We start from the raw sequence: 23,762 nt of genomic DNA on the forward strand, positions 1-23,762 counted from the left end.
GTGTAGTTGCAGTGGACGTAATGACATTTAAAGGTGCAGTTACAATAATGTTTATTAGGTTAATTGAAATTATTTGGTATGTGAGAATTGTTTTAGTATATGATTTAAGAGGTTTATGGGTTTATGATGTATGATTTGTAGATTTTATTAGTGTTATATAGTTGTAATCGCACTATAAAAATAAATATTATTGCAGTATAAACACCCATAATTTTACACATAATTTTGTGTAAGCCTATATTCGAACACTTCCGTATTAAAAGTATCTTAAAATTAATTTAATTACATTCAAAGTATCTTAAGTCCTTATTATCTAAAGCGTTTTAGACAAGAAATTGTTTGAACTTTGAAGAACATCATATATATATATATATATACACACAAGATCGTTAAGCTTCCATATATCATATATATATATATATATATGCATATGCCTCTTCAGCCACAAACTTCTGTACATAATATTTTACATCCTCAACATATATATGTAAATATATATATATTTTACACGTACCCTAAACTCCATAAACAAGATCGAAATACATGAGAAAAGAAAAAAGATTATTAAAAAACCCAACTAAGTTAGCTAGCTAGCTAGCTTGGTGCATGTATATAGTTGTTGCATGCTTAACTCCCATAACAAATTAATTTACAGCAGGAATATATAGAACTATAGATCGAAGCTAGCTGAAGCTGCTACACTGATCATTATAAGCTTTTCCAAAATATAGTAGTGACTGGTGAGAGATCATGCATTTTGATGCATATATATGTTGTTTACAGGCGAACTGCTGCAGCATTCTGATCGAAGAACCCTGCAGAAGGCTCAACATTATAATATAATTTAAAATTTAAAATCACCCTGTTATGAACTTGCTTAACTCATTTAATTAATTCAAAGTACGTATATATATAGTATGGGATCATATATAAATAGATCAGTTGCATACCTGTGAATTTGAAATGCATTACTACTATTGCATGCATTTGCAGCTCCCAAACTTCTCGAGCTTGCATCAGCACTTTGAAGCTCATGCATCTTAACCTCCAAGTGCACAGAAATGAAAATTAATTAATTGATTGAATGTTAAATGATAAAATATTAATTGGACAAAGTAATTAATTAATAGCCATAAAAATCTCACTCTTTTTTGCAGACGCGTATTTTCTTCTTGCAATGCTTTATGCTGCATATTTTATACAAGAATATGAAAAATTATTTAATTCCCTCCAAATTAATTGTAATTCTTTTTAACTTTTAAACTTAATTAGGAAATCAAAATTGGCAAAGGACACTAGAATATATATAAGCTGAGATCAACAGTCTGAAATGAGCTTAATTAGTACGTCGACCAGAACACAAAGCATTAAAGCAATATATATTCTATCATTCCTATATTTTCAGGTTAATTAGCAATGCTAATTAAGGTACGTAATTATACCTTCCTTTTCAGCAAGTTGATGTTCTCGGAAATGATCCGTCTCTGTTGATTAGAAGAATCACAAATGTTATTATATTTGTTAGATGCATGATCATCAATATGAATTAACCATCGGTGTGTAATTCGATCTTATTTGAATGTGCATGTGATGTAGACTCATATAATTTGACAATATTTGTCTACCAAGAGAACATTAGTGTGGAACCTAGCTAATTAGACTATTAGGTCACAAAGAGACTTATTAAAGGTATATATGCACAACTATATATATATATATATGTATAAAGCCTCCTTCTATTAAGGTATACCTCAACTTATTTATGTTGAGGTATGACTTGTTGGGACCCACACGAGTCGTTTTGTGTCGATCTGAACCGGCCGTTTGCAAGAATCATCTTCATTGATAGATCATCCTTGCAAAAAATTAGCCAAATCGGAAATCATTTGCCTATCTAACTTTGATCAAACAAATGAACGGTTTTATCGAAAATATTTGGTTCGTTCATGTATTTGATCAAAGTTTAGGGTTTATCGAAAATATATATATATACTAGCTTGATACTTTAAACCCAATCATGCAATTAATGCTTAATTAACTGTGATTACAATATGGATGAGTTTTTCGCTAATTATGATTTATATTCAAGTAATTGTGTATATTTACCATTTTAGAGCGGATGCGTTCAACCCCAGTTTTTAACTGTCTCTCCAGCTGTTTTAATTCTTGCATGCCCAACGTTGATAGCTCTTCTCCAGCTACGTTCCTAGAAATTAATCATAATATATACCAAGTTAATAATGTTAATACTGAAATTATAAGCAACCATATATATATAATGGCTCTGTAAATTAAACCTACTTGAGCTTCATTTCCAAATTCTGTATTGACCTTCTCAACTCTTCATTTTCATTCCTCCAAAACTGTCAAATACAGCAGAAATAATTAAGTACTTTAATATGGTTGCACACTACTTGCACGTAGAGATTATAACTAACAAGTCATACAGTCATATAATATTTAAATAAACTACACAGTTAATTAATGTTATAGAATCTTGGCCAAAAAAAAAATTAATGTTATAGAACTAGTACTTTCGGCCCTCCAATCTAATTTTGATTATATGCTTGTCTTGTTTTTCACTTGCTAATTACAATAACCATAGTAGCACACTGGAAAAACATCATTATCTCAATGACAGTATATGTGTCACTTCTAAATTATTCTCCATAACGACTAACTAATTATAACTTAATATATATAAGTCGATCTATATATGTATACCTTTACAGCTGCCCCTTGTTCTCTGTATGAAATATTACCATGTACATATGTGAAAAAGGTGAAGTGATCAGTGATCACTGTGCCCTGAATTTAAGCTAGCTATATATACCCCCATGGTTCTGGTAGTTAATGAGCATGCAGGGTTAATTGATTCAGGCAGTCCTACTTCACTTCTATACATGGCAATGGTCCTGTTTATGCTGCACCCATTAACATCACCCAAAGTAGTAATTAATACAAAACATAATTAATTATATATGTTCAAACTAAAGAAATTAATTAAGATTAATTGGGATATTGAAGAGAGTGATATATAATCGACCAAAAGACTGATTAAAGAGTAAGTAATTAATGAATTATATACATAGTTAATTACGTACTCATGGCTTGCAAATTGGTAAGTCTTGCCAGAAGGAGAGAAGATGATGAGGGCAACTTCAGCATCACAGAGGATGGAGAGCTCAAAAGCCTTCTTCAGAAGCCCATTTCGGCGTTTCGAGAAGGTCACCTGCCGGCTTGTTGGGTTCTCTATTCTCTTCAGCTCCACTTTGCCCCTCCCCATTGCTTGAAATTATTGATACTGCTAGCTTGTTCATCAAAGACTGCATACACACACACACATATATATATATATATGTGTGTGTGTTATAGAAGATGCATGTATATATATGATGAGGTAGCTAGTTAATCTTAATTATTAATTAGGAGATTAATTAGATTAGAGCTAGTGTGGCGCAGATGACAGTGCTGCTGGGTTTAATTTGTTTGTCGACACAATGACATGACCCCACTTCTCAATTCTATCCCCTTGAAATTTATCAGCCTTTAATTGTATTCTTGATTCTCTTTCATTATAATTATTACTTACTACGACTACCCTAGCTATATAGCTAGCTCAATTTATTAATTACGTCAATATTCTGCGTCTTCATCTCTTTAATTTCTCTAACCTAATCCTCTATGCGCTTTATATTGTACTACTCCACAAAATCCATATTCCTTTTTCTTCAAACTTGGACTGCGGGTTAAAACTGTAGTTGTACACTATGGGTAGTGCTGCGCTAGCTGTTCAAAAAGCGACCTCGGATCCTTGAGTACGTGCCCATGTTGTTTCTTAATTAACCTTAATTCACAATTTTAGCACTTAATCATGCAAAGATAATTATAATGTTCCAAATTCTGTGGTAGCTAGATATAGTCTCAATTAATTCTATTAAATTAGGGCCCGTTTGGCACTGCTTCTTAGAAGCACTTTTATTTAGTAGCGCTTATGTTAAGAAGCACATATAAATTTTTATAAAGAAGTGCTTTTATAACTCAAAAACACTTTTAATTATTTTTGCCAAACGTTATCAAAAGCGTTTTTACTAATTTGAAAGCGCTTTTGACAATTTTAAAAACAGTGCCAAACGGGCTAAATTATTTCACATCCTATGGACAAAAAAAATTATTTCTCATATCTTACAAAGTAAGGAATATACACATAAATTAAAATATGTGACGTGATTAATAATACAGTCAATCAATTATGATGAAAAAAATAGCGTGGACTCTGTATGTCACATCTTTGCTCATATCGATCTCTAAATTAATGGGGAGAAGTTATTTTGTCAGCCACTTCAATTCGACCACCACTCACAAAAGTGGTGTTGTATAATATCGAATTTCAAAAGCTTGGTTTGTTAAGAAATGAGTCAATTCAATAACATATATAAGCTTCCAATTTTCCTTATGTGTAGCCTCATTGGCTTGTTCAACATATGGACAGGCAAATCAACAAAGAAGTGGAGAATAATGAGTTGGGGATTTCGAACCAAAATTCTTTTTCACAAACAACGTAACCATGTGTTATCGTGTTAAACGATGAGTGTGCAACTACTTTTGTTTCTGGTAGTAGCTACATTACCATTTTTCTTTTATAAGAGATGGTCCAGATCACATTATTAGCTAGAAAATAAATACAAATTACACACATGATGATATCAATCAGCAGTTTAAGAACTTGAGGAATTACACGTTTCGCTTGTGGATTTGATTGATTAGTAATTTCGTACGTCAAGAATCATAGTGAAAGGGGATGGGACGTACATGGGTTAAATTAAGGAAACCCCTTTTTCTTTTTTAATTAAAAAAGAAAATGAATTGAAAGGTTAAAGAAGTTGTGTTGGTGATTTACAAGAAAATGGGGTGACAAAACGTCAAATTATGGCTTATCTTGGTGGTGTTTAGTGGAGACATGTTATGTTAAGTCAATTAAGATGGGAGCTGAGGTAGCTTTGCCTCAATGGTTATGGTGGTCCACCTGTGCCATGATGGAGATGGACTCAAATTAACCTAGTACATCGAATTCCTCTTTTCATTCTACTACTTCATCAATTAAAGTGTGAGAGTCATTGAGTACTTTAATTCAATCCAATAGTCATTGAGTCATTGAAATGTACCAACTTTAATTTCTCTCACATGTGTTCTTGTAAAAATGAATTTTATGTTTTACTTGTTTCAGTGTTAGAAATATTTATAAATTCAAGATTTCATATTTTTGATTTCATTCACACCCAAAAGCGTTAAGGTTTTACTACTCTTTGCATAACAAAATAAGTGTATGAATAAAGTAGTATGTTGGGCTCAAAACTAATTAGCAATGAAATAAAGAAGCTCAACGCATTAAAACCACTACAAAATGCATTACTTATTCAATGTGAGATACTATCAACACCCTCGGCCCATAGACTTTCTTTTGTTATTATTTTATCAAAGGATGTTGAGAGAAGTGGATTTCATGTAGGAATAAAAACTCTTAAACTAGCTACTAATCCGCTCATAGACTTAAACCGAAAGCCAGACCACCATGAAAATTGTCATATATCTTTATCAGTTTACGATAAAAATGCCGACATGTTTCCCACTTCCTTTCTCTGTCACTTCTTCAACACACCAAATGAGAATCCAAAAACTATAATTTTTTCTTTTTACTATATATTCTAGTTATACATCGAAAATGGTCTTAACTTTTTTCTAAGTTTCCGTTTAAGCATTTCTAATTGATTGGGCTAAGCATAAGTTAAAGAACTAGTTTCAAAGTTTTGGGATGGGTCCATATACAAATAGACGTCATATTGTATTATTAGGTAACATCCACACAGATCGATATTGACATGCATTAATCAACGTTGGATAAATTTTGAGGTTAGGGCGAAATTTGGGATACAGAGTATTGACCTGTAATTCTAGATTGTCAATACGTAACCCCATTACTCCACCTTTTCTTTTGCCTCTTTATTTTTCCACCTTGTAAAGTGTCAATTTGAGCCCAAATTTAAGGGTACATTTCTTTTGCATAGTACAAAACAAAGAATGAGGTTCACATTTTGCAAAATGCATTTCCTTAATTGACAAATATAAATTATATAAAAAGCTTAATTATGTTTTTACCACCCATAATTTTTATTTGTCTTTTTATTATTTGTCTCACTTTACCACCTACAACTATTTTCATGTCCCATTTACTTTCTTCCGTCTATTCTATCACCTAAGCTATGAAAAATGCAAATGTGGAAGGGACATTTTTGTCACTAATATTGACTGATTAGTTAACGGAATGAACGTAAAAATGTAAAATGGTATGCAAGAAATAGTTATAAGTGGTAAAGTGGAACAAATCAATATCTGAGTGAGAATCAACTAAAAGTCTAAAACTATGAATGGTAAAAACACAATTAAACAATTTAAACCTTATATTAATACAAATTATATACAAAAAATATTTTTATATATTTTATGTATCTATGACTCTCATCACACATAAAACCATCCCATCCCATGAAAACTTTTCTTCCAAAACACAGAGCAGTAAAGCTTGTTGAGTGTGCGAGGCCCAGCAGTGAATGAAAACCGATACAGGGGACCCAAAATCTTGTGGGCAAAATTGTAAAAATCTCCAGCCCACAAAAAAGCCCAAAAAGGATCAGATGGCGAAGACTCAGAGAATCTAGCCACCGACAACAACATGCTTTCTTTCTGTTCACTTTGTGCACAAAATAACATTTATATGAACTTGTGGTCCTTGTGGACATGTCCAAAGGTTCACTTTACTGTCTTTATACAATACATTTTCAAAATGATAGATGGTAAACATTTCTCATTAACCCAATAAAATTGAAAGATTATGGTACATTGCAGATGAGCCAGACCCATAATGTATTATGCCAAAAGTAAGATATATATTCAAGTTCATAGCTATCCATTTTTCTTTTAATTCAGGGCGAAAAAAAAAAAAAAAGAGAGGGAGAATTGAACTCTTCCAACGTGGGTAGTAACTAGTAAGTGTTCTATTTTGTTTCCCCCACCCACCCATATTGTTGGGATTGAGAGATTCGAATTGGAGACCTCGTACAATATAAGCTCTTAACCACTAAAACTTGTTAGAACTTGTTTGATGCATAACACTTCTAGCTATCCATTTTTGTTTTATCTAAAGATATTGGAAAGGAGATAATTGAACTTGGGAAAATGCTTTTAACCACAAAAAACTTGTTAGAACTTGCTAGCGAGCCTAGATGCTTCTAAAGTGTCCAACCATTTAAACCCAACAATGCTTTCTTTTTTTTTGTTTGGCCAGAATCCCTATAATGCTTAAAGTTTAAGCTACACGAGTCTTTCCCTATAAAGTTATAAACCCACCCACAAACAGAAAAAAGAGAAATAAAGGTGTACCTAAAACTACACAATAAACAAGCCTTCATGATTCAAGAATTCAAGGTCAAGCAACAACAGGAATCCCAAATTATCAAAGACTAATAGATTTATAATAGACAAATAAAATGAAAGAGGAAAATGAGAGGTAGCAGAGCACTAGTACTGAAAACTCATAAAAGCAAAGCAAATAGATGAGGATGATCAGCCAGCATAGATGTGAACACCAATGGCAATAAGGAAGATGGTGATGAGACCAAAGTAGATGATGGCATGTACCACTATTGAAGCCCCACTTGTCTGCATGTTCCCAAACTCCACCACCCTCCCCTTCCCTGGTATCTGAAACAGCAGCCCTGGAGTTAAAAGCACAAACAGCACCACAGCTATAATCACAGGCCCCCAATCCGCCATTTTTGTCTTTGATTCAGTGACTCAGAGTGAGTCTGTACTGAAACTGTGAAAGAAAGGGTCTGTTAGAGAAAAATTGAGATGGGTATGGAAGATCTGAGAAGGGTTTGTTGGGAATAGCATTAGTGAATGGACAAGTGCGCTGATATCATGTTTTCTCGTGACAAATCACAAATAGACGTGTCAGGATTCTGTGCTTTCGACGGTTGTGATCTTCTTGGATGGATGAGGATGAGGGTCACAAATTTTATTTTCTTTTTATTTTTTTCCTTTTTTGGTTTAAGAAGGATCCGTAATTGGCCAGCGGGTTGGGTTTAAATTGAGTCGGTGGATCCAAACATGACATGGATTCGGTCAGATCCATTTCAATTGGGCCAAGCACGTATATGGATCTTGGATCCGGGCATACCGTTAAACAAAGAGCAATAACATTTTTTAAACCTACAAGAAATTATCAATAAGAGCACATCCTTTTAATTAAATGAAGATTTTTTTTTTTTAACACGTGAGGGAATCGAACTCTGGACTTACCTAATTTTAATATTGATCCCACCGGTAATCATTTGAGCTAAATAAATAAATAAAGATTTGTTTGCTTTTTATGCTAATAAAGAGCTAATTTATAGGTTGGCTCTTTTTAATTAGAAGAGTTTCAGTGTTCTCCATTTTTTCACCGATAAAAACCGTGTACCTACATCTAAATTCTTTCAACCATTCTTAACTAATTACTATCAAATACTCAAGTGTTATAAATTGAGTGCTACTATTTGTACATCCCTCATCATTTAATTAGTGATTTTACAAATTTACCTCATTGTGAAAAGACCTAAAGCTCTTCCCCAACACCCTTCATCTCTCATTTCTCTTCTCTGCTCCCACCTCGTGCCTTGCCCCATCTCTCCGACTTCTCTCTTCCCTCTCCAGCGACCACCCCAGCCCTCCTAGCCCCCAGCCGAGCCCTCCCCTCCTTTCATCGACTTCTCTCTCCCTGTTATAGCACACCCCCCCCCCACACTCCCCTCCTCTCTCCTGCTTCTCTCTCCTTCCCTCCCTTTCCCTTTCCATTTCTCTCTCTGTTTGAACATCCACCTTAAAAAAAATGCAGCTGGTTCGGCATTGGTCCACCGAACATTCAGAATACGTTCGGAAGGTACCCGCCGAACAATCATGTTCTATTCGGCGAACAACTAACAAACGAAACTACAAGTTTCAGCAGACCAGTGCCGAACGAAACCACCAGTTTCCGCTGTGTGGACTACTCGGCTGTCTTTCACATGCAAATGTTTGGGTTTCAAGTGCAATTTGCAATCTCATTTATAAGACCCACTTTGAGACCGACAAATTTGAGAATTGAACAAATAATGCACTTGAGAATTCTGAAAGACAACTCATGATAACTCTTACAAGTTACAATATTGAACATTGTGACGTAGAAAACCTCAGAAGACTCAAAACTTCAAAAGACAATGAAAACCTGCAAATAAAGGACAGACTCTTAATCATATATAGAACTCCGCTACGTCCTTTTCCACTCCATTATCACCTTTCTAATTGGCAGACGAAAGGCAGGGTCCCTCTTGGGGCAGTCTTTAGTCCAGTGGTGACCAAAATTCTGACAAACACCGCACAAGGTGACAACAGCACGTCCTGTCCAGTCCCTACCAGGGTGGCCATCCAGCTCACCACAATCCCTACAAACTACTCCATAGCCAGACCCAACAGTTGCATCGTTTGGGACCAAATCCAGCCACGGGCACTCTTCAGTCCAGTGCTCATCTTCCTTAGAACAAATTCTACAAACCTCAAAACCATCTTCTTCTTCTTCTTCTTCCAGTTGGAGTTCATTCAGAGACTCTCCAACAGCCTTTTCTTCTTCTTTTTTTCTTCTGTTTATTTGGGGTTCCATTGTTAGATACAAAGAAGAAAATAAAGATCTCAAGACCCATATTGTAAGAGAGAAACTTACAAGTTACAACAATGACCAAAATTTCGTTGAGAATTGCACTCAATTAACCAAATGTCAGACCAAAAAAAACCAAATGGAGCAACAACTCAATCTTTATATATTTCTTAAAAACTACTATTTTCAAATCAAACAAAATTCCGATGTTGTGCTACAAAAAAGCCCACCTGAAAGGAAAAAAAGATATTTTCTTTTTGGGTTAGAGTATATATTAATGGCACAAAAGAGACCTTTCATGGCCATCACAAATGTTAGTTTCTGGTGATATATTTTTGTGCCTGACTCGTCTTTGGTCAAATCTTTAGGAACTGGCCAGTTGAAGAAAACAAACATTTTGCAGCCTCACCTTGAGTCCTAGTTCAATTTCAGGCTACAATACAAGACCACTTCATGGTTTGTAGCTGGTGGGCTTTTCTTGTTTGAGAGAGAGAGAGAGAGAAGAGAAGTTGAGATCTGTGAGGGAAGGACAGTTTTGGAATTTAAAATGGTGAAATTAAATTAAAAGAATTGAAAAAAGAGGACTATGAAATTAAATTCTCCCACAGTAAACAAAAACAGCATTTTTTTCTTCCTCAAAACACAGGGAAGAGCCCAAGTAAATTCCAGATAATCTTCCTCACAAACCGTAAAACAAAAATTTAAAGCATTACCTAGAGCGTCCATCAGAGCAATCACCTCCTCCGGAGACAAATAGGAGCCGATCATGCGTGCACGGTCTCCATAAACCTTTGGTTTTCCTGCCTTGCTACCTGTTTGCAGTTCCATTAATGTTAAATACAAATAAAAAGAATGGGTGATGATGACGACAAAAAAAAAATCAGTATGGAGTAAATTTTTAGAAGTTTATTTAGGGTTTGTTTGACGGTGCTTTTAAAAGATTTAAGAAAAAAGCATAAATTTAATTTAGACACATAACTATATATGCTATTTCAACGGGGTCCAAGAACTTTAAAATATTTCAAATATACACCCGATCTACTATCTAAATTGAAAAATGAACTTTCGTCCATTGATTCGTTGAGAGATCAGTTAAATGCTAATTTGACTTTTGCTGACCGGGATTACTTGGCGATGTGGTGCCATCTCAGCAAACTTTTTCTGCCAAATGAGCGACATAGTGACACCTGTCCACCTAACCCCTGACACGGGCCCACAAACTCATCATCTTTTTCTCGCTCGTCGAATACAGGTGAATGATTTCTATTTGAATTTGGGGAAAAACGTGATTTTTTGGGAGACTAAATGGTCAGGAGAGCGTTCGACGAGCGGGAAAGAGGTGATGAGTGTGTGGGTCCGTGTCAGGTGGACATGTGTCGCTCATTTGGCAGGAAAGGTATGCTGAGTTGGCACCATGTCGTCAATTAATATCCATCAACAAAAACCAAGCTGGCATTTAACTGATCTCTCAACAAATCGATGAACGGAAGTTCATTTTTCAATTTAGATAATTAATTGGGTGTATATTTGAAATATTTTAAAGTTCATGGACCCCGTTGAAATGACATATATAGTTATGTGTCTAAATTGAATTTATACCTAAAAAAAAATAAAAGTGTTTTGTATTTAAAAGCGCTTTTATTTGACTATTTGAAAGCAATTTTGCTTGTGTTTGACAAAAAGAAAACGGCTTTTAGATTATAAAAGTACTTGTAAGCGCTTCTCGAGTACATTCACAAAAAACACTTGAATTTTTTTTTAAAAAAAATTTATGTATTTCTAACAAAAGTGCTTCCTGCAGAAGTACTCCCAAACAGACCCTTAGTATAGTGAATTTCCCAAGTTGGTCATTTCCGTCCAATTTTAGTTAAATGTCATTAAAATTCAGTATGTGCAGATGATGTACCCTTTTTTTAGGGCAAATGGGTCTTTTTCACCCCAAGCCCATACCCAACTGACCCCACCCCTTAGTTCTTCTTCTTTTCTCCCTCTTAATCTTTCTTCTTCTAAAATACATGCTCCAAACCACCATCTCTCTCTCCCCTGACTCCTTCACTCTCTCTCTCTCCAACTCTCTACTCTGCAGCCCGCCACTAAAACTTCACAAAAACTCACCCAAAAACACAATTCAACTTGGAAAATGTCTTATGGGACCCAACATGCCCAAGATAGATGAAATCCACTACCAACCTGACGCCCCATGTGGCGGCGCTGGCGGTGGCAGCGGTGGAAACACCTGGAAACACATAAATTTCAATAATTTCAGTTCCAATTCAACTCACAAGCAACAATTGATAACCAATGAACCAAATTCGATCAAGAGTAATTATGGTGATTAGGCATGAACCATGTTGGAGTTAAATTTGATTTTTGAGACTGAGTGTTGTAATGTATAGAAGTACAACTTATTTTGTATATTAAGCTTGAATCCAGTTTGCGGTACAAGAATAGTAAAAAGTTTATTTTTATTTATATATTTTTCTTAGTCACATTCTGGTTATATGAGTTAATCCTATAATTAAAGTGTGATTTACTCCTTAATCCGAGATTTTTTTTTCTTAATTTCAGATTGAGGCGTGACAATGACATGTATCTTGAGAGGGGGTTAGATGAGCTCTTCCAACCAATAACGAATAAAATAGCAAACAACTTAATCAGTCACAATGAATCTATAAAATAAAGAGAAATATCACAAAATCAATAACCGATAACAATAAAATTAATGTTAAAGATAAACCAAGCTATAAAATGGCACAAAATTTACAAAGTAAAAGAAAGATTTTGAAGCCAATTCATGGAGTGGGGATCGGAGAGGGGACCATACAGAACAAAGACAAAAATATTGACAAGGAAAATTGAGAGGAACAAAAAAAGAAAAAGGAAAATTGAATCCAAACTGCTATAAATGCAAGTGTGTAGTAACATCAGCCAGTGTAGATGTGGATGCCTAGTGCCAATATGAGGATGGTGAAGATGCCAAAGAAAATAAGTGTATGGACAATAATGGCCCTGCCATTTGTGGTGAAGCTGCCAAACTCAACATGGTGGGTGTTTCCTGGTAGCTGGAACAGAAGGCCTGGAGAGAGCACTATGAACAGAAACAACCCAAGTAAAACGGGTGCCCAGTCCTCCATTTTTCTTCTGTGCTTCTTGTATTTGGTACTATGCAATAGAACAATAATAGCAATTTAATTTATACAAGCACATATTGAAGAAAAAAGTGGATTCTTGGGAACCATTTAAGCCCAATGCTAGTTAGCTTTAAAGTTGCTTGTATATTGTGTATGCCTTTAATTAATTCTCTCTTTTTTCTCTGTCATTTTTTCTTTAGTTTTTTAGATTTTTATTTGTAAATTTGGTTCAATTTTTTCAATTAACCTTGAGGATCCATGACTTTAACACCACTAGTTCTTGCATATCAGGGCAAAATTTGCACGCAATGGTCCTTTTCTTTTCTCTAAAGAAATGCATCCATAGGATGCCTTGCATGGACCTTACTATTAGAATTTAGCATCTTCATCATTATATCATACTCTCTTCAATTGCCAAGGCTACTTAATATATAATCCTCTATATTGCTGTTACTTTTCTTTTTGAATATTCTATGCTAAAAATCCTAAGTTTTCACACATACAGGACAAAGATTTACTTATTTTTGCATAGGATGGCAACTCACATAATTGAAGGGCAACATTTTACCAACATAAAAATGACCATTTTCAACACAATATCAATCTAACACGAAACTGCGAATTATCTATGCGAATTATCTATTGATTTGGTTTCATGTGAATTCTTATCGAGTTAGATATTTATTAGTTGGTTTTGCTATCATTCTTACGAATTTGAATATAAACTTTTTATTTTATACTTTGGGTGGTGAGTTTGATTTTAGAGACATAATAATCGAGTAACATTTCTTTTTTGGTTACAAAGGAAGGTCAAGGAAAGAGGCTTAGAGGCTAAAACCGTAACTTCCCCATTCATTGAAAACCTTAAAATTAGCCTCCAACCAGAAAAAACATTTTTGGAGGGATGAAAAGAGCGCCATTAAAATTGGAGGTATTTCCGTTAGGAAAAAGTCGACGTGCGCGATTTTGATTGGTCCAGTTTCTCATCGTCCCAAATTTCAGGGTATTTTCACTTTTTCTTTCTATCGGTCTCATTCGCTCTCGCCGGTCGGTGTGTATTTCCCCGGAAAATCCACAACTTTGGAGAAGTTTCCCGGCCGCGAGTGTTTGTTTCTCTTTTTCCCGGAAAATTTTCAAACCCTTCAATCTTGACCGCCCCTAATCCCATCCAATTCCAATCCATTTTTTTTTCTTTAGCTTCATTTCCTGGGCCATGGAGGCATGGACACCATGGCTGACCTGTGATTTATAGGATTGTGATTTTCTTCTTGTGGTTTCTGACTCTCTGATTCTGAAGCAATCTTTATTCTGTTTTTAGAGGGAGAGAAGGAGCAGGAGGGTTTTTGTTTTTGTTTTTTCTAGGTCCGGTGAGTTTCTGTTTCCGTTTGGCTTCCGAGATTTCGAAGGAAAATTTGAATAAAATACGTTGAATGCGATGTTTCTTGTATCTGTGGTTTGAAGATTTGAAAAGGTCAAACACAACGTCTTAGCTGAGTTTCAGAATAAAAATACAAGAGCTTTCTATATTCGGCAAAGGCCCAAACTGGAATGAAATCCATCAATTCTTTAATTTCAGTGTTTTTGCACAATAACCACGCCGAGTCTTTTATAATTTTTTCTGAAATTTTATACTTGGAATTCATAATGTGATAATGGCTTTTGTTGCAGGGATTTGAAGGAGGAGGAGGTATAATAAGAGGAGTGTTTGATTAAAGGCGGCGATGGCTAGTCAAGGCGGTTCTTCTAGAAGAAGTCTGTCATTGACGAACACATCGTTGCAGGACAAGAAGAAATCCTCTGACAGTAGCAATGGAGGCCCTGATTCTGCCCGAAGATCTCTTTCCGCTCGTCCCATGTGCGTATTCCATTTTTCATGCATATTATTGTTCATTATTGCAATGAATGTTTTATTGAAAGAATTGAGCTTTTCGTGAATGGGTGAATTGGGGGAAGAAGAAATCCATGATTATATTTTAATGGTTTTGTGAAATTTTTTTTTTCATTTTGCACTTGTGTAATAGTCGCTTCTGTGGTTATTGTAGAACAGTTAAATTGCTAGTGGTTGTACTTCTATGTTCTACTTAGAAATTGAGTATTGGTAGGTATTGAGAATGAATCCATTTTTGTTGGAGAGACATTGTAGCGTGGTCATTTCTTTGTTAGACAAGGTGCTTGATACTTACAAGCCATTAGTTGAAGCACATGGACCACACAGACACACAGGCACGCTCACTAGAGAATAGTCATTGTAACTCCATTGTAGAGGGCAGATAATTAGTAGGCACACTCAATTTAAAGTTTGTGCATTGGAGTCAAAAGTAAAATATCTTGCTTCTTTTCTTGCATTTGGGGCAGGGGGCTAATTGGAGAGCGTACAGTAAAACGATTGCGACTATCAAAGGCTCTGACAATACCTGAGAACACTACTATTCAGGAAGCTTGTCGTCGAATGGCTGCTCGTAGAGTTGATGCTTTGTTGTTAACTGACTCTAATGCATTGCTTTGTGGAATACTTACAGACAAGGTATGACTAGTGACCATTTTCCAAGAAGATACAGTACTGTAAAAGAACTTGCTTGCTACATTTTCATGGATTTTATTAGCTGTAATGTTTTCTATGCATGTATTCCTTTATGTGGTTGAAGGATATAGCAACAAGAGTTATTTCTCGTGAGCTTAATCTTGAGGAAACGCTTGTTTCTAAAGTTATGACAAGGAACCCGGTATTTGTTCTTTCTGATACTCTTGCTGTTGAAGCCCTTCAGAAGATGGTGCAAGGTTAGTAATAAATGAGAAGAGAAATTTATTTTTTTGGCATACTATCTGTTTGTGCATGAACTTTGTATATGTTGCTGATTTCTGCATTTACAGGAAAATTCAGACATTTGCCTGTTGTGGAGAATGGAGAGGTCATCGCTTTACTTGATATAGCAAAGTGTTTGTATGATGCTATTGCTCGATTGGAAAGGGCAGCTGAGAAGGGAAAGGCTATTGCTGCTGCTGTGGAAGGTGTTGAAAAACATTGGGGCACATCTAGTTCTGGTTGGTAGAGAGTTTAGTATTTTTCTTTTTAATTTTATATTATACTCTTTAGATATTTTGCACATCTTCCATTTTTTTTGTGTGTGTAGACTTATACAATAACAATTCAGTCAGTTTCCTGAAAAAGCAAATTAAACTTTATGCTATTTTGTTTGAGATGCAGGTTCCAATTCGTTCGTTGAGACACTTCGAGAGCGGTTATTTAGGCCATCTTTGTCTACAATCATTCCGGAGAATTCAAAGTAGGTAATATTTTTATGTCTGTTATTTTAGGCAGCCACATGCTGATTAATTTTACAGGTTTTCATTTAACAGATAGGTATGTCTTTCAGGGTTTTAACAGTTTCGCCAACAGACACAGTTTTGACGGCAACAAAGAAGATGCAGGAGATGCGAGTAAGCTGTGCAGTTGTGACAGTGGATAACAAACCACGAGGAATTCTTACGTGAATCTCTTGTCTTCAGTATCTTTTTAAGGAAAAAGAATTGCACTTTACCTTTTTTTTCGTAGAAGAATTTATAAATGGAAATTGTATCCAATTTTGTCATTGTGATCATTTTATAGACAAAAGGGATTTTAATTTGTGCTTTGTTTCTTGTCAGTTCAAAGGATATCTTGATGCGAGTAATAGCACAAAATCTTCCTCCGAAGGCCACTCTTGTAGAGAAGGTACACATCTCTATCAGTTTGGAATTATTTGGCCCATCCTGATGAAAACTGTAAATTAATCCCTCAGCCCTTGTCTTTGCTGGGCAGAATTTGTAGTATCTGCTGATGCCAAGGAGCACCTCGTTTTATGCTTATTTAACTAAAGGAACGAAAGCAATCCAAATTTCTGAGCAGTATTCTTTTGATTTGATTAATAGGTCATGACTCCAAATCCAGAATGTGCTTCAGTTGATACACCAATTGTTGATGCACTGCATACAATGCATGATGGAAAGTTTTTGCACCTTCCTGTAGTGGACAGAGGTAAGATGCTGATATAGTAAGAGTAGTTTTATTTGTTTTCTAAGTAACAGCAGATCCTTAGTTTCTGATAATCATGGACGACCGGATACAGATGGAAATATTGTTGCTGTGGTTGATGTAATTCATATCACCCATGCTGCCGTGGCTACTGTAAGTCAAATCCTTACCCAGTGATAACTATTACAATTTGCGTCAATTTTGCAATAATCGTTCTAGGATAACAGGAATATATGCACTGAGTCATGCTTGCACCAATATGTAGTTCTTACATGTGCATGTAGCGTGGAACATCAATCTCATTTCGCTGTCCTTAATTGACTTATTTACTAATGACATGATTTTCAGAATTCTGAACTATCCTAGTAGGGAAATCCTACAGAAACTTCACTATGTTTGGCTTTAGGATCAGAAAAAACATATCATCCTTTCAGTTCCTTCTGTTTTTCTTTCCTTTGTTTTTTGTTTTTCCCCCTTGGGCAAAGAAGAAAATGTTAACATCGTTTTCTTTGCTAACCAGGTTGGAAATACTGCTGGAGTGAGTAATGAGGCTGCAAGCTCTTTGATGCAAAAGTTTTGGGATTCTGCCATGTCCTCTAGTCCCAATGAGGAAGATGAGGATTGTCGGAGGTTATAGATATATTTATTTGTATACGCATCAATGTTAATGTGAAAGTTTAACTTAGCTTTTTCGTGTATATAGTACTCATGCATGTTTATTGTCATCTCAGTGAAGGTTCTTTGAGACTGGCTTCTGAGGGAGCAGAGACAGGGAGATCACTTCCCTTTCCATCAGCAACTTATCCAAATACGTTTGCTTTCAAAATTCAAGATAAGAGGGGCCGGATGCATAGATTTACTTGCAGTATGCTCCTTGTTCATTCAAATATGTTTTGCCTTTAAATTTTTTTCCCAAAACCCCCAACCAGAATCTGATTGGGAAGCATGTAGTATATTTTAAACAACACTGTTTTTGGGCTTTTCATTCAAAACTCCTGGTTGAGTCATGTAATCCAGGATATATTTCCACATGCAACAATCATAATCTGGCTGTCATTTGACTGGGTTTTGTCTGTTCCTCTTCAGATATTCAGAGTTTGACAGATCTCATAACTGCCATTATTCAGAGAATTGGAGATGACATTGACCGCAACAACCTTCCTCAAATTTTGGTATTTCTCAGATCATTGTCGTACATTTTTTTTCATATGCTTTTGAGTCCAATTCTAGATTTTTCTCATCCTAATCTTATTTGAATTGGTGGCACATACTGTAGTATGAAGATGAAGACAAGGATAAAGTTATATTGGCATCAGATGGTGATCTTGCAGCAGCTGTGGACCATGCGAGGCAAGTTGGTTGGAAGGTATGATTGATCTGTCTTACTGTTGCTTGTTGTTTATACAGGAGAGAAAACATAGTGTAGCATCCAACAGAATTAATAGATCTTAGTTTCTGTTATGGATTTTCCTGTACTTTGCATATTCCTACCTGGGATGGAAATTCTGGGCTATAGTTCTTGAGACAATTTTCCTAGTCTCTTACAGTTCCTGCCATGTGGGACAAAGTTCTGTAGAATAGATTTCTGATTTGTCATAGCTTGTATCTGTTGAGCTCAATGAAGTCTGACATCAAATGATCAACTTTGCAGGGTTTGAGATTGCACTTAGACTATTCAGGAACACGTGGTCGCCGAAGGGGTTCAGCTGCAGGAAGTGTGGATTATGCTTATGCAGATTCTGCATGGGCATCAGCCTACAGTGCTGTTGCAGCTGGGGCTGCACTTGTTGCCGGCTTAGGCGTTTTGGCATACCTGAAGAGAGCCGGTACCTGATTTTGCAGCCTAGTGCGGATTTTCCCAGAGCAGGAGAACTCTCTCCCTGGGAGTCTGGGACCACATTGGAATTGGCAGGGAGGGCAAAACTTGTGCTTCAAACGCTCTTTTATAGAAACTATACATATACAAGTGAAAATCAATTCTTTTTGCGCTTGTTATTTTGCGCAATTACACGCATAATGTTTGTTCACGCAGCTTCATGAACTTGTGTAAAAGTGAACTGCTACCCACCTGAAATGTACAAGTTCGTGGATTCTGGGAATTTGAATTCTTGATTTTCTCTTGTCGGATTGTTTACCATGTTATGTTGCTTGAATGACAGCTAAAACTGTATGTTCAAACACTTTTTGATCTGATCAAATGATATTAGATTGATAATGTGATAATATAACATATCAATTTTATAAAAAAATTTGTTACCCTCGAAGTTGGTGAAGGATGACCACAACTGGGAGGTGGATACAGACACATTCAGTTCATTGGTGTCTGTCTGGGCCGAATTGGTCGAACTACAATCTTAATTTCTTTGTCGGTTTGTGGGCCCACCTGGCCCAAAAGGTTAGGTTTTTGCAAGTTGTGGCACCTCCAAGGTATAAAGATTTGACTTTATGTATACCTAGCCTTTAAGTTGAACAAGTACCATATTTTCCTTTATTAAAAATGTATCATAATCTCTTTATTTTTCTCCTGTGGCCCACATCATGATCAATTGATCACCTTAAAACAAGGTCATTATAATGGATTGTATCCCGTGAATTGAGCTAATTTTAAAAAGGACAACATGTCGCTCACAGTCTCACATTCACATTTTACATTTTAATATACTCTATTTTATGCATTGTTGTCGTACCAAAGTGGAAAAAGAATAAAGAGGCTCACTGTCTTTGACATCAAAATCTCACATGAACTTTACTCTTGAAAGTTTGAAATATGGATATGGATGGCATACTTCATAGTTCACATGCATGGCATTATGAGAATACAGTGGCACCTAACTTTTGTCTAGTGGAAGAATGACATGTTCATCGCCCACTGAACTGTGTCCCAAAACTCCCAATACTGCTATTTCAGTGGTTTCTGTGGTCTGTTTTTTTTAAAACATTTGATTCAACCATCGCATATATCTTTACTTTCACAAAAAAAAAAAAAAAAAAGATTATGCAATTAGCACATAAAAAGATATTAGGAGGGTGGAGTAAAACTTTTATGTAATAGATGTATATATTTGATAGTTTTTATTTTTCTTTTGCGTGATCTACCATGTAATGAAAAAAATACTCATATAATATATACATTTGTGAAATGATAAATGCACTTCAAAATTATCCTTTCACACTTCTTGATGCTCTCACACAAAAAGAGTAGAAGTAGTCATTTTAAAAGTACAAATATCAACTTACATAAATTTTTTTCATGAAACTTGACAAAAAAAAAAAAAAAATCATGAAAGAGCATATATATACTCCCGTTATAAATAAATTTTCTTTTTCCATATAAGCCTCAAGAGTATTGTGTTTTTCACTTTTTCCTAGGAGGGAAAAGATAGGCATATTATTGAATTTACCCAAAAAAAAAAAAAAGAGGAAGAAGGGCTAGTCCAACTTGAGTCTTGACCTTGTGGTCCATGTGTATGGTAGTGGCGTAGTTCTAACGCGTCATATGCTTTATTTATTTTAAAAGGCTATAAATTTTACTTTAAATAAAAATAAATGTTACTTTATTATTAGAGGTTGTACGTATATCGGTATATGACACTCACTGCCCCACTGAATTTTTATTTTTTTTGGCCAGGCTACTGAATTTTTTTTTACCACATGAGATATACGCTTATGTCGGACAGTCGGTCAAACCCTTTGACATTCATACTTGTTATTCTGCTATTCACACTGCATAGCTTATCCTGAACATCTGCAACCTTCATCCTTTCACAACCAGTGCCAGCCTTCCCCACCGTCAGATCTGCATAATCATTCATCAAGTAGGCCCACCTTGCAACCATGGATCAAGACCATGATATCTATGGTGGTACCTCGCACCATGCAATCACTTCAATGTAAACTGAATTTGCGAATGAGATGGGACCATGACACTGTCTTACTTACCTTGTTTAACACAGAGAGAGGTTTACAGTTCACAGAAGGCAATTAATTTCTCAATCTAAACTGATTATGCAAAACGTATATGATATATCACTTTCACTTTCTTTAAAGCTTTTGCCTTTTCCTAAAGAAACAAAGCACCACCAAGAAGGTCCTCATTATTATTGCACCAGTACAAAAAACCAGAAGCTTCTCATCTCTGCTCTTTGTACTCTGTACCCAAAAATCCATTGCCCTGGATCTCTATCTCGTTGAGTCTCACAAAAAAATCTAGGAAGAAGCTGTAATTATTTTCTTTATTAATTCAGATTCTCTCCTCCACACACTCATTGCTTCATTAGCCAGAGACAGACCCATTTGCATAAACAACACTCTCTGTTAGCAAATAAGGCAAAATGGGAGGTTCTAAAACCAGACCTTTACTGCCACCATCTTCATTTTCCTTCATTTTCTTGCTGTTTCTCACTCTGTCATGGACTTTCCAACAAACCCACTTGTGTTTAGCTCAACAGCAGCAGCAACCCATCAAGACCATTGTGGTTTTGGTCATGGAGAATCGGTCCTTTGATCACATGCTTGGGTGGATGAAGAAGGCCATTAACCCAGCAATCAATGGGGTCACAGGCAAAGAATGCAACCCTGTTTCGACCAAAGAACCAGACCCGCAATCCATTTGCTTCATGGATGATGCTGAGTTTGTGGATCCGGATCCGGGTCACTCGTTTGAGGCAGTGGAGCAACAGGTATTTGGGTCCAACTCTTTTCCTTCAATGACTGGTTTTGTAGAACAAGCATTGTCTATGTCTCCCAACCTCTCAGACACGGTCATGAAAGGCTTTCGGCCTGAGTCTGTGCCGGTTTATGCGGCTCTGGTGCGTGAATTTGCTGTCTTTGATAGGTGGTTCTCTTCAATACCTGGCCCAACACAACCCAATAGGCTCTTTGTGTACTCTGCAACTTCTCATGGCTCAACAAGCCATGTCAAGAAGCAATTGGCTCAAGGGTATCCACAAAAGACCATATTTGATTCAGTTCATGAGAATGGGATGAACTTTGGTGTTTACTTTCAAAACATACCCACCACTATGTTTTATAGAAATATGAGGAAATTGAAGTACATATTTAAGTTTCATCAGTATGATTTGAAGTTTAAGAAAGATGCTAGACATGGGAAGCTCCCAAGCTTAACTGTGATCGAGCCGCGCTATTTTGATCTGAAAGGAAGGCCTGCAAATGATGACCACCCTTCTCATGATGTTGCTAATGGGCAAAAACTAGTTAAGGAGGTTTATGAGACACTGAGAGCAAGTCCTCAGTGGAATGAGACCCTTTTGGTCATCACCTATGATGAACATGGTGGATTCTTTGATCATGTCAAGACTCCTTATGTTAATGTTCCTAACCCAGATGGGAACAGTGGCCCTGCTCCATATTTCTTCAAGTTTGATCGGCTTGGGGTTCGTGTGCCGACAATCATGATCTCTCCCTGGATTAAGAAAGGGACTGGTAAGCTCAAATTCTCATTATTTGCCTTGTGTTAGTGTTAATTATCGAGTTAAAGCTGTGAGCCTTTAATATTGGATGTTTTCTGCAGGATCTATTATCATTTAAGAGTGTAGAAATTAAATTGGATTAGTTGGTTGAATTTCTTAATGCAAAATTTTTGTGCATATTGTCTGTGGATTGAGTAGATGTAGACTTTGGTGGGTAGTTATTGTATTGAGGTCAACTTATATTGCTAAGTTGGAATTGGTTATAGGGTGCTACTACTTCTGGAGGTTGTAAGTGGTTTGGTTGGTACATAATGTTGTGGCTTGCATATTGTTGAGCATCTTAAATCTATAAAGTAGAATCAATTAGGGTTTTCTGTTTCATTTCCACTTTTCTTTGCACTGATCTTTATTTGGTTTTGCAGTAATGAGTGGTCCACAAGGACCTACTCCGAACTCTGAGTTCGAGCACTCTTCAATCCCTGCCACCATAAAGAAGATGTTCAACCTCTCCTCTAACTTCTTAACTCACAGAGATGCATGGGCTGGGACATTTGAGCATGTTGTTGGGCAATTAAGCTCTCCCAGGACCGACTGCCCAGGTATTTAAACTCCCAATTCTAATGACCTTTATGGAACATTTATCTTGAAAACCTTTATGGAACATTTATCATGAAAATTATTCAAGAGATCCATTAGGAAATAACAGAATTAGAAGAGAATTCCTTAGAAACATGAAAAGTGATCCCTTTAAGCAGGTTAAAAGGAAGAAAATAAAAATGAAGATACATTTGTCACTGTGGAGCAGTCCCGCACTGCATCTTCACTTTCTAACTGGTAGCTCAATGGGTACATGGAGGTTGACAGTGAAAGAAAACTTAACCTGTATACTATGGAATTTTTGCAGTGACCTTGCCAGATGTAGCGCCTTTGAGGAGCACAGAGGCGAAGGAAGATGGGGGTTTATCTGAGTTTCAGGGCGAGGTAGTCCAGTTAGCAGCCGTACTCAATGGCGACCACTTCTTGAGCAGCTTCCCTAATGAAATGAGCAAGAAGATGAGTGTGAAGGAAGCTCATGAGTATGTAAAAGGTGCTGTTTCAAGGTTCATTAGAGCAAGCAAAGAGGCCATCAAGTTGGGAGCAGATGAGTCAGCAATTGTAGATATGAGATCCTCCCTCACAACCAGATCCTCAATTCACAATTAGCGTGGATCCTCCTATGGTGTTTTGTGTTCATGTCCCACATATAAATTTAGGAACTTTTTTTTCTATTCTGATTGAATTTGTGATAGTAGAATGCAATAACAGCAATGAAAGCACTATTTGATAGAGCTAAATCTCATTTTCTCCAGTATTTTAAGTGTTCAATTTTGATTGCTTGATATAGTTATCAGTTAACCTTGAACAAGCAGCAACTCAACTGTTAAAATAGTTGCTCATCTCGATAATCCATTTAAGAAGAAAAA

General features: G+C 36.1%; 5 protein-coding genes across 9 annotated transcripts; 2 read left to right on the forward strand and 3 right to left on the reverse strand.

Moving 5' to 3' along the window:
- Positions 1–748: 748 nt before the first annotated feature.
- On the reverse strand, positions 749–3,286 carry LOC147274532 (MADS-box protein SOC1-like). Its single transcript, XM_086228346.1, has 8 exons — positions 3,105–3,286; positions 2,834–2,924; positions 2,302–2,363; positions 2,107–2,206; positions 1,443–1,484; positions 1,146–1,187; positions 951–1,045; positions 749–815 (listed from the first exon to the last, which is right to left on the reverse strand). The coding sequence occupies exons 1-8, from the start codon at positions 3,284–3,286 to the stop codon at positions 749–751; spliced, it is 681 nt and encodes a 226-aa protein (XP_086084472.1).
- Positions 3,287–7,438: 4,152 nt separating this feature from the next.
- LOC147274533 (DUF3339-domain containing protein) lies at positions 7,439–8,041 on the reverse strand. The gene has a single exon (XM_086257187.1). It carries the CDS (start codon positions 7,828–7,830, stop codon positions 7,621–7,623), a length of 210 nt encoding a protein of 69 aa, XP_086113313.1. The 5' UTR covers positions 7,831–8,041; the 3' UTR covers positions 7,439–7,620.
- Positions 8,042–12,599: 4,558 nt separating this feature from the next.
- Positions 12,600–12,861, reverse strand: LOC147274534 (uncharacterized). The gene has a single exon (XM_086256519.1). It carries the CDS (start codon positions 12,859–12,861, stop codon positions 12,652–12,654), a length of 210 nt encoding a protein of 69 aa, XP_086112645.1. The 3' UTR covers positions 12,600–12,651.
- An 874-nt stretch (positions 12,862–13,735) lies between these two features.
- On the forward strand, positions 13,736–18,997 carry LOC147274535 (CBS domain-containing protein CBSCBSPB1-like). Of its 5 annotated transcripts, XM_086256516.1 has the most exons (16): positions 13,760–13,861; positions 14,177–14,225; positions 14,527–14,713; positions 15,214–15,382; positions 15,504–15,636; positions 15,730–15,900; positions 16,064–16,142; positions 16,233–16,346; positions 16,504–16,570; positions 16,768–16,873; positions 16,965–17,023; positions 17,391–17,500; positions 17,602–17,735; positions 17,957–18,042; positions 18,147–18,236; positions 18,522–18,997. In XM_086256516.1, the coding sequence occupies exons 3-16, from the start codon at positions 14,580–14,582 to the stop codon at positions 18,702–18,704; spliced, it is 1,635 nt and encodes a 544-aa protein (XP_086112642.1). In that variant the 5' UTR covers positions 13,760–13,861; positions 14,177–14,225; positions 14,527–14,579; the 3' UTR covers positions 18,705–18,997. The 5 variants fall into 5 exon arrangements, with proteins under 5 accessions (XP_086112640.1, XP_086112641.1, XP_086112639.1 ...); XM_086256514.1 differs by lacking the exon at positions 14,177–14,225 and having other exon boundaries at positions 13,736–13,861; XM_086256515.1 differs by having other exon boundaries at positions 13,759–14,329.
- Positions 18,998–20,964: 1,967 nt separating this feature from the next.
- On the forward strand, positions 20,965–23,650 carry NPC6 (non-specific phospholipase C6). Its single transcript, XM_086257427.1, has 3 exons — positions 20,965–22,312; positions 22,722–22,898; positions 23,204–23,650. The coding sequence occupies exons 1-3, from the start codon at positions 21,202–21,204 to the stop codon at positions 23,500–23,502; spliced, it is 1,587 nt and encodes a 528-aa protein (XP_086113553.1). The 5' UTR covers positions 20,965–21,201; the 3' UTR covers positions 23,503–23,650.
- Positions 23,651–23,762: the final 112 nt, after the last annotated feature.

The sequence above is a fragment of the Dryas octopetala genome, chromosome 9 (assembly GCF_963921425.1).
Source record: "Dryas octopetala chromosome 9, drDryOcto1.1, whole genome shotgun sequence".
NCBI classification, from domain to species: domain Eukaryota; kingdom Viridiplantae; phylum Streptophyta; class Magnoliopsida; order Rosales; family Rosaceae; genus Dryas; species Dryas octopetala.

Excerpts from the sequence above, each read along its gene's own strand:
- LOC147274532 (XM_086228346.1), bottom strand. The coding sequence starts at position 3,286 with ATGGGGAGGGGCAAAGTGGAGCTGAAGAGAATAGAGAACCCAACAAGC. Across the intron at positions 2,925-3,104 it reads TACCAATTTGCAAGCCATGA|CATAAACAGGACCATTGCCA; the intron begins GTACGTAATTAA and ends TAATGGGTGCAG. Across the intron at positions 2,207-2,301 it reads AATTTGGAAATGAAGCTCAA|GAACGTAGCTGGAGAAGAGC; the intron begins GTAGGTTTAATT and ends ATTAATTTCTAG.
- LOC147274534 (XM_086256519.1), bottom strand. The coding sequence starts at position 12,861 with ATGGAGGACTGGGCACCCGTTTTACTTGGGTTGTTTCTGTTCATAGTG.
- LOC147274535 (XM_086256514.1), top strand. The coding sequence starts at position 14,580 with ATGGCTAGTCAAGGCGGTTCTTCTAGAAGAAGTCTGTCATTGACGAAC. Across the intron at positions 17,501-17,601 it reads GAAGATGAGGATTGTCGGAG|TGAAGGTTCTTTGAGACTGG; the intron begins GTTATAGATATA and ends TTGTCATCTCAG. Across the intron at positions 18,237-18,521 it reads CGAGGCAAGTTGGTTGGAAG|GGTTTGAGATTGCACTTAGA; the intron begins GTATGATTGATC and ends TCAACTTTGCAG.
- NPC6 (XM_086257427.1), top strand. The coding sequence starts at position 21,202 with ATGGGAGGTTCTAAAACCAGACCTTTACTGCCACCATCTTCATTTTCC. Across the intron at positions 22,313-22,721 it reads CTGGATTAAGAAAGGGACTG|TAATGAGTGGTCCACAAGGA; the intron begins GTAAGCTCAAAT and ends TTGGTTTTGCAG. Across the intron at positions 22,899-23,203 it reads TCCCAGGACCGACTGCCCAG|TGACCTTGCCAGATGTAGCG; the intron begins GTATTTAAACTC and ends GAATTTTTGCAG.
- LOC147274533 (XM_086257187.1), bottom strand. The coding sequence starts at position 7,830 with ATGGCGGATTGGGGGCCTGTGATTATAGCTGTGGTGCTGTTTGTGCTT.